We start from the raw sequence: 9,166 nt of genomic DNA, 5'->3' as shown, positions 1-9,166 counted from the left end.
TGAGCTGGGGACAACACGTGGATCATTTTTCAGTGCCTGTTCACACCCAGCCCTTTCGCTGCAGAGTCTCTGAGGTGATTAGTCCCAGGGATCGCCCCTCCAATTGCCCCCTCCTTGTGGCCGTGCACTGCCTTCCACTCTTCATTGGTGCCCCTGGCCTGTCGCGGCTGGCAGCCGTCGGTCACCACCCCACTCACTCACATAGCCCAGCTGCTATGGAGGGGTCCACTGCACACAGGGGCACATCCCAGCCTCCAGCAGGCATCAAGACAGCTCCCAGCCCGGGGACACTGGCAAGGGGGCACGGGACCACTAGAGCTGTCAAGAAATGTAGCTCACCCAAACGATGCAGGGGGGCAGCTGTGCTCTTCCTGACAGGACGCAGGGGTGACTCTAAGGCGGCGGGTGGTGTCTGGCATGTGGCTGGTCCACTCCTCCCAATGACCTACCCACTCAGACCACGCTGAGACTTCCAGCTGGTCATGAGGATGCCGAGATTTCCCAGCCTATTCTTGTAAGGCGTCCAGTACCACCCACCCAGATTCCCCACCATCTCTCCCTCTGGGTCCTGAACTCTGGACTCAGAGAGCCCTGACTGCCAGCCTGCCTGGGGCTCTCTGGACTCGGTTTTGTACGTGCTCTCTTGTGGCCTCTGGCAATTGCTCTCGCCAGGATGCTCTCAATGACCCTCACTGACTGAGAGTATCCTTCCCTGGCTCCTGGTCATTCTGGCCAAATCCTTGCTTCTCAAAGTAAAGGGGAAAGGTCCTGCTGACATTTCAGAACTTTAAGTCATGCCCAGAGGAAATCCCGTTACTCAGGACATCACTGCACAAATCCAGTTTTATATCCATGAGGGATTAAGTTAATTTTCTGCTTAACCTAATGACAAAATGGGAAACATACTAAAATAACTTTGACACAATATTTGGGGCTGTTCCACTGGGACCAGGGTCCAGTCTGCAGAGAAGAGGAAGTGACGAGCCGGCCAGCAGGCCAGGATCCAGAGCTGGACAGGAGGGCACATGAAGGAAGACCAGTGGAAGGGTGCATAATGCAGGAAAGTGCCAGGCCCGGACAGAAGTGCCAGCACCTGGCCACACTCAGCTCTCAAGAAGCCCTGGGACCCAGGCAGGAGGGCCAGAGGTAAATAAAGCCCACAGATGATCCCCAAGTCCAGTTTCTCACCATCTCCTTCCTTCTTTAGGCCTGCTTTTAGCACATTGGACACAAGGCCCTTCTTTTTTGGTGCCATGATGCAGTACTGGGAAGGGAAATGAACTAAGAGACAAAAGGTCGGCCTCAGGCTGGGAGTAGTGGGGACAGCCTGGACCTCGATGAATTCAGACCAGGGATCCAGTCCCAGCTCTGTCACTTACTGGACATGTGATACTGGGTCCATGGCCAAGTGGCCAATATGAGCCTTAGTTTCTTCATTTGTGAAGTGGGTTTAATAAGCCCTGACTTGTGGGACTGCTGGAATGTACAATATATAATGTAAGTCAAGCACATGGCCTGGCATTTAATGGATCTTTAATAATAGCAGTAATTCTAATATGATTTTGACCCCAGACTCTATCAGTCTCTCCTGGGAGTGTGTGTGTGTGTGTGTGTGTGTGTGTGTGTGTGTGTGTGTGTGCGCTCCATGGCATCTCAGAGAACACATAGCACTCTAGGACATAAAACAAGTGAGCCCCAAATGCTGCTTTGTAAATAAAACTCAGTAAATTCTCCCTGTTAGTGGATATAATCTTTAATTTGGATATTGGGAGGTCCTCCCCAGTTGAATGCAACTCAAAGCTTCTGGAATTTGAGTCCAGGACTAACTCCTTTCCCCCTCTCAGCTGCTCTTCCAGCCAAACAACTATTTTCGTTCATCTCACCCCCACCAAAAGTCTAGCCCTTGCTTAGAGTTGGCCAAATTGCACTCAAGATAACTTAAATAAAATGTCCTCTCAGTGGCATGGGCTCTGGCTCTCCCAGGCCAGGGAAAAAGTGCCAGCCTCTGGGCACCACTTCAGAGAAATAGCAGCCTTTTCTCAGGAAATCCTTGCAGATGACGTGTATAGAACACCAAGTCTGTGCACTGTGTTCAGTGGCGTGGGGACAGAAGGGGAGGACACCTGCTCCAGGTGGAGACTGGGCTATGTTTCTCCACAATCCCAGAGAAACTGCCAGGACCAGTTTTCCATTCTAGGCTTTTCTCTCACCTCTAAGACCCACCTATAAGCATAAATGAGCCAGTGAGCCAGGACTCTCATTTATTAAGATTTAATTTCTCACACATTATTTAATTAGCCAAGCAAAACGAGGTATATAACTTTAATCTTACAAAACAACAGACTAAATGGGATACAGAATTCTTAGGATAACCATCTTTTACATTTTTTTCTTCTATTTCTCGATCCCATCTATTCTATTCCTGGGCCCTTGCATGCTTCTAAGGAAATTCCTATTCCAAAGCCATGTTACCGTGTTCCAGATCACAAAATATGACGAAAGATTTCCCAATTTGTTTCACAGACTAGCAAAATTCTTATTCTAAAGCCTGACAAACAGCAATAAATATGTGACCAATGTTATTCACGAACCTAGACTCTAAAGCTAAAAAGCTTTAGGCAAAAAAAAGATAAAATCTGCAATTCAGCCCTCCACTATTTAGAACCTTGACTTCAAACACAGAGTGGAGAATCTTCCTCTGACTTCACTCAGGGCAGGAGAGGCTGCTGGGCATGACACTGGAGCTGCCACTGGTCATGGCAGAAGTATGAGCCCCCACGGCAGCTCTGGCCTGGGCTCTCTCTTTCTCATCTCTCAAAGCTTCCTCATACCAGGGTGGGAACGCAGTGGGGTCAGTCTCATTGATCTTGGCAAAAAACTCCAGGACTTTCAGCTTGCTGGTTTCAGCGTAGGCCCTTGGACCCCACAGGAATTCGTAGTGTGGAGGGTCACTGTTGGGCACCTGCTGGTACTCCAGGTACTTTTCCTCCACCAGCTCTTTGGTGATGAGCTTCTTGGTCTCCCTGTGGATGAAATCGTCCTGCCCAGCATACACCCCAATAATACTCAGCACTTCCCCGATGTCCTCCTCAGGGGCACGGCTGCCCTGCATGAAGATCACACCCAGGATAAGTAGCAGGAGGCCGGTCTTGGGCGTGCCCTGGTCATCACTTAGCATCCCGTTGTAGGTGAGGTCTAGCGCCTTCACGAGCACATAGGAGTGGCTGGCGGGGTCCGCTTCCTTCACTTCAATGCCAAAGACAATCTCCATGCACTCACAGACTTTGCTGAAGATTGCAGGGAAGTGACCCTCGTGCTCTTTGATGACATTCCTCAGCATTTCTGCCTTTGTGATGGGCTCCTGTTTTACATACTTGACACTTAAGAACTGCACCAGTTCAGCCACCTTCTTGTTTAGCACATCAGTGCTCACACCCTCTTCTTGGCTGCCGGAGCGCTCATTTGATTTGCTCAGTGCAGTGGCTTCGATGGCCATGGAGGAGGAGCGGGCTCTCTGCGAACGCTGGGGAACACTTCGCGCTCCAGCAGCAGGCGCGGTGTCTGCGGTGCCCCCGGTCAAAGGAGAGAGCGAGGAGGCAGTGGCCCCCTCCTCAGCTACAGGGCCCTGTGCGCCCACCGGGCCCTGAGCCTCTTTTTCGGCCTGAAGACCTACTTCAAGCATGTCGCACCGACTCTTCCGGCTGTGAAGCATGATGATGCGTGCTGGGGGCGGCAGGCGTGGTGATGGCGGCCAATGGGTCTGAGGGAGAGAGGAAGAGTGAGAAAGTCAACCCTGTCAGCTCTGACCAAGGCCATCTTAACAGGTCTTCCCTTAGACAGTGCCCTGGGGGGGTCCCCTGTCTCCCTGACTGGTCTGTGCCCTAAGGACCAGTGGGAGGACCTGTGAAACTCCGCAGGGTGACACCAGCCCGCTGAGCCTGCAGATTCCAGGTGAGACGGGAGGCTGTGCGAGCTCAGGCATTGTGGCGTCCCCTCTGCCCTGGTGTGGGGGGCCCACCGGTCGACACTCAGGGTCTTCACCTTGACTGACTCCCGGCCCTTCCTGGGCTTCCTCTGCTCGGCTCAGCCGAGGACACATGCCGCAGACCAAGATCCTCGCTCCCGGGGTTACCTGAGGCCCTACGGGAGGAACTGAGGGGCACCTCGGGCCGCAGACTGCAATCACAATCCCGCCCCCAACCCCCAGCGCTGACGGGAGGGAAGGCCGGGCTTTGGGATGCGCCCACCGTCCTGGGGCGGGTGGCCCCATCAGCGCCCGCCCGGGCTCCTCGTCTTTCTCCTGGCCAGGCAGGCCTGCACCCCACCCCTCTGCTGCTCTGGGACCGAACTCTCAGAACAAGAGCTCACCCTCCTGAGACCAAGAGGAGGGCACCGCATTTGGCCACAGCTGCCCAGGGCCGCCCTGGGGTGACAGTGAGGGCTGGATGAACTCTGGGCGTCCTGCTCTCCTGGAAGAGGCGGGTCATCACAGTCCCTATCTTAAGGCCTGGGACTCCCCCCTCTGTTGACCTGAGGTCACCCTCAAACCAAGGCCTCACCTCCCTGCGATGGCGGAGGAGGAAGCGGAGGGGCGCCACACTCAGCCACCGCTCCCGGTGTCCTCTCGCGGCTGCCAGCAGGGGCCCGCCCCGCCCTCCACCCGCCTCTTAACTCCTGGCAGAGCCGGAGGCTCATCCCTCCGCTGCACTGCGGCTCGCGAGACCAGCAGGCGGGAGGGCGGCCTTCCCCTTCAGCTGCCCCAGACGGCATCCCTGAGGCCCAGGCTCTGTCTGCCGGAGAGCAGGCGGCTGGAGCGGCCCTGCTTGGGGGTCTCCCGGGGCTGCCGGCAGGAGTGACCGCGGCCACAGTCCCGCCTCTCCGCGGCTGAAGGGCCTCCCTGGCCTACCCTGTGAGTCCTCGCCTCCACTCCGAGCAGCGCTGCGGCTCCTCCCTCTGCGGACCCGAGGGTGGATCCCCCAGACCACGGCGCCCCCCCCCCCCCCCCCCGGGGCCCACCGGGCAGGGCGCTGCTTGGGGGTCTCCCGGGGCTGCCGGCAGGAGTGACCGCGGCCACAGTCCCGCCTCTCCGCGGCTGAAGGGCCTCCCTGGCCTACCCTGTGAGTCCTCGCCTCCACTCCGAGCAGCGCTGCGGCCCCTCCCTCTGCGGACCCGAGGGTGGATCCCCCAGACCACGGCGCCCCCCCCCCCACCCCGGGGCCCACCGGGCAGGGCGCGAGGCCCGCGGAGTGGCTGGGGCCAGCGGCAGGGGACGTGCCGTGTCTGCGCCCGGCCTGCTGCCCGCCCTCGGCCCTCCCGACGTGTCCACAGCCATTCCCGTCGGCCCGAAACCCTCCTTCATGCTGACTCGCGGGGCTGCCGTCGGGTGACGGCCGCCAGGTCCCGGGGCCGCCGGGCAGGGGGCCAGGAGGATGGAGGCGGCACCGGCGCCCGAGCGCCCCCCTGGGCCTCTGAGGGGAGAGAAGGGCAAGTCCCCGCGGGGCCTCCTGGTCCCCTCAGCCCAGCCGGAGCTCCTCGCCATCCCGCCTGGCGGGCCCTTCAGCCCGAGGCCCTCACTGCCCTGAGACCCCCGATGTGGAAACGGGGGAGGCAAGGGAGGATCGGCCCGGCCGCCTTTCCCGGGGTCCCCGGGCGGCCAGGAGGGAGCAGGGGGTCCCTGTGGAGGTCCCGCCAGGCTCTGTGGCAGGGCACCCCCCGCCCCCCGCCTCTCCTGCCGACAGGGCGGTCCGAGCGCGGCCCTCAGGCCCGGCTTCCCGGAGCGCGCGGAAGGAAGGACGCAGTGCCGGCGGCGCCTCCGCCTGACGGGACGGGGGCCCCCAAGCTGACAGCAGGGGCTGGACGCCATCTCTTCGGTGGCGGCGGAGCTCCCGTCCCCCCCTCAAGGTGCCGCCGTCGGGCCCCAGGCAAAGGCGTCTCTCCCAGAGACCAGCCCCACGGCGTCCTGAGGGAACGAGGGGGCGTCACTGAGCCCTCCCGGCGCGGGGCCTCTCTACAGGGTGGGAGGTCCAGCAGATCTTCCCTCAGGGTCCTCGTCTTGACCCCTGGCAGCACGTGGTACTCCTCCGCCGCTGAGCTCAGGCCCGCCCACCACACCAAGGTCTGCCCCATCCCGGGAACCCCCCAAAGAAGAGTGAGCCGGGGCCCACGTCCAGTAAGCAGCCTTGGCTCTCGCGTGTCGACAGCAGGGGCAGAGAGCCGCCGGGCCCCATCTGTTCTGGTGCGCCGGGCGCCCTCAGTCCTTAATCCGAGCCCGGGAGAGCCCGGGACTCCTGCCTCTGCCGAGCTGTCCCTGCCCCGTCAGGTCGAGGAACCCACTCCCCTGAGAACGTCCAGCTACGGGTAACGCGAGGCCACACCCTGCCACCCCTGCCCAGGACCTCCCATGGGGCTGACAGCAGGGGCTGGACGCCTTCTCTTCGGTGGCGGCGGAGCTCCCGTCCCCCCTCAAGGTGCCGCCGTCGGGCCCCAGGCAAAGGCGTCTCTCCCGGAGACCAGCCCCACGGCGTCCCGAGGGAACGAGGGGGCGTCACTGAGCCCTCCCGGGGCGGGGGGCGGGCTCGGGGGGCTCCGCGTCCGCGGAAGGTGCCCTCGCGCATCCTCACGGCTTCGCACGCCGTCCCCACGGGGCCCGCGCCCCTCCCTTCTTCTGAGCCGAGGCCGCTGCCTCAGCCCACGGCCCCCACGAGTCCAGCCCCGACGCTCCTGACACGGAGGCCCAGGGAGAACACCTCCGAGGCCCGGCCTGGGCTGCCCGGGGGCTGCGGAGAGCGGCCCCCGGGCCTTCCTCCCCGTCCTCACCTCGGCGCCGGCCGGCGAGGGCCTCCGCCTCCGCCAACCCAAGTCCGCGCCACAGGCCCCAACCGACGACGCCTCGGTTCCTCAGCCCCAACCCACGACGCCTCGGTTCCTCAGCCCCCGGCCGTTAGAGTCAGGACACTCTATCCGGGACCCCTGCCCAGGGCCTCCCGAGGACGTCAGGGCCAGAGCGGGCCGGAGGGGCCCCTGTAGGGCAGCTGAGGGGGCCGCTCTCCTCCCTGCGGACCCTCGCCTTGCCGCCCGGCGGGGCCTGGGCTCGTTCCTCTGCTGCCCCTCAGAGGAAACCTGCTGGGAAAACCCCTCTGGCCTCCCCTTGACTCCTGCGCTGCTGAGTGAGCGCCCTGCCTTGCTCAAGCTGAGGCCTCACGCCTCAGATCAGGAGCTTTCCTCCCCAAGTCGGGAGGGAGGGGGGGCCTCCACCTGACAGGCCTGTGTGGGGTGCGCAAGAGCTTACCGCAGGGGTGGGGGGTGGTCTGCATGGCTCCCTGTGTGTTCTGGGTTGGGTCACCCTCATCCTCCAGAAGGCCTGCACCTGCTGCCTTCACAAGGCCCATCCCTCGTGAGATGTCCACCTCAGAAATGAGGAGGGGGTGGCACCTGTTCCTGACACTCCTGCTTGGGGCCTTGGGTGCGTTTCTGTGGGGCCCCGCTGTACGGGTGGGTGGATAATTCAGCCCTCCATAAGGGCCCTCACCTTCATGCCTGGCAAGGCCTGGGAGTCCTCCCTTGGCCGGCCTGAGTGCTCCCCCTCAGATCAAAGCCCTCACCTCCCTGTAAATGTGTCCCCTCTTCTGGTGGAAGTCAGGGTCTGCCACATCTGGCCATAGTGCCCCAAGGCCTCCCAGGGCTAACAGCTGGGGCAGGATGGGCCTGGGGACTAGTTTCTTCTGTGGCAGGAGTTCTCAGGATCATCACCTTGACTCCTGGCACTGAGTTGGCCTTCCCCTCTGTGGACCCGAATCTGTCCATATCAAACCAAAGGTGGGAGACAGCAGCCCAAGCTTGTCATCGTGGCACAACTTTACTGAATTTGCTTATTATTGAAACACTTTTGTTGTTGTTGTTGCTGTTGTTGAGGTTTTAGGGTTTTCTGTATACATGATTATATCATTTCAACTCGAAGAGTTTGTAAGGCAGGTCTAGTGGTGATGAACTCCCTCAACTTTTTTTGTCTGAGAAAGTCTGTATTGCTTCTTCATTTCTGAAGGACAGTTTTGCCAAGTGTAGTATACATGTTCATGTATTTCATTATTTTCCTTTTGATGTCCATGGGATCCGAAGTGATGATTCCTATTTCATTTCTGATATTTGTAATTCTGTCTTCTTTTCTCTTGGTTAGCCTAACTAGAAGCTTATTAATTTTATTGATCTTTCCAAAGAACCAACTTTGGGTTTCCTTGATTTTCTCTACTGTTTTCCTGTTTTCAATTTCACTGATTTTTTACTCTATTTTTCTCTCTGCTTTCTTTACAATTTTGTTAAACACATTTTCATTTAGATTAAAAAATATATTTTCAATCTCTCTTTGGGCTTTTTTTCTTTAACCTACAAATTATTTAGAAGTATGTTATTTCATTTCCAAATATTTCGGGGATACTCTAACTACCTTCTTGTTACTGATTTTCAGTTTAATTCCATTGTGGTTTGTGAACAAACTGTATAATTTCTATTCTTTTAGGTATGTTTAATGGTTTTGAATTTGTCCTATCTTGATAAATGTTTTATGTCACTTGAGAGTAATATGTATTCTATTGTTGGATGGAGTATTTTATAAATGTCAAGTAGATCAAGTTGATTGATAGTGCTGTTCAGGTCACCTACTGATTTTCTGCGTGTTTGATCTATCAATTACCAACAGAGTGGTACTGAAGTCTCCAGATGTAATAGTGGATTTGTCTATTTCTCCTTTCATCTCTATCAGATTTTGCTTCACATATTCTGACACTTTGTTTTTAGTTGCATATGCATTTAACATTTCTATATCTTCTTGGAGAATTGACTTCTTTTTCATTACGTTGTGCCCCTCTGAATCCCTGATGATTTCCCTTGTCCTAAAGTCTGCTTCTGTGAAATTAATATAGCTACAACAGCTTTCTTTTGATTATTGTTAATGTGGTATATTTTTTCCATACCTTTACTTTCAGCCTATCTGAATCTTTATATTTAAAATGAAATTCTTCATCCATTAGACAAAATGTGATTAGATATCGTATTCTATCACCTTGACTATCTGTGTCTTTTTTTTTTAACATCTTTATTGGAGTATAATTGCTTTACAATGCTGTGTTAGTTCCTGCTTTATAACAAAGTGAATCAGTCATACATATACATA

At 56.8% G+C, this 9,166-nt stretch overlaps 1 protein-coding gene across 1 annotated transcript; it reads right to left on the bottom strand.

Moving 5' to 3' along the window:
- Nucleotides 1-2,704: 2,704 nt before the first annotated feature.
- LOC102979671 (putative MAGE domain-containing protein MAGEA13P) lies at nucleotides 2,705-3,712 on the bottom strand. The gene has a single exon (XM_007106823.2). The coding sequence runs from the start codon at nucleotides 3,710-3,712 to the stop codon at nucleotides 2,705-2,707; it is 1,008 nt and encodes a 335-aa protein (XP_007106885.2).
- Nucleotides 3,713-9,166: the final 5,454 nt, after the last annotated feature.

The sequence above is a fragment of the Physeter macrocephalus genome, chromosome 21 (genome assembly GCF_002837175.3).
Source record: "Physeter macrocephalus isolate SW-GA chromosome 21, ASM283717v5, whole genome shotgun sequence".
Taxonomy (NCBI): domain Eukaryota; kingdom Metazoa; phylum Chordata; class Mammalia; order Artiodactyla; family Physeteridae; genus Physeter; species Physeter macrocephalus.
The sequence above is the reverse complement of the archived record's forward strand: the minus strand, read 5'-3'. Positions and strand labels throughout refer to the sequence as shown.

Bases quoted from the DNA above. Each gene is read 5' to 3' on its own strand.
- LOC102979671 (XM_007106823.2), bottom strand. From the start codon at position 3,712: ATGCTTCACAGCCGGAAGAGTCGGTGCGACATGCTTGAAGTAGGTCTT.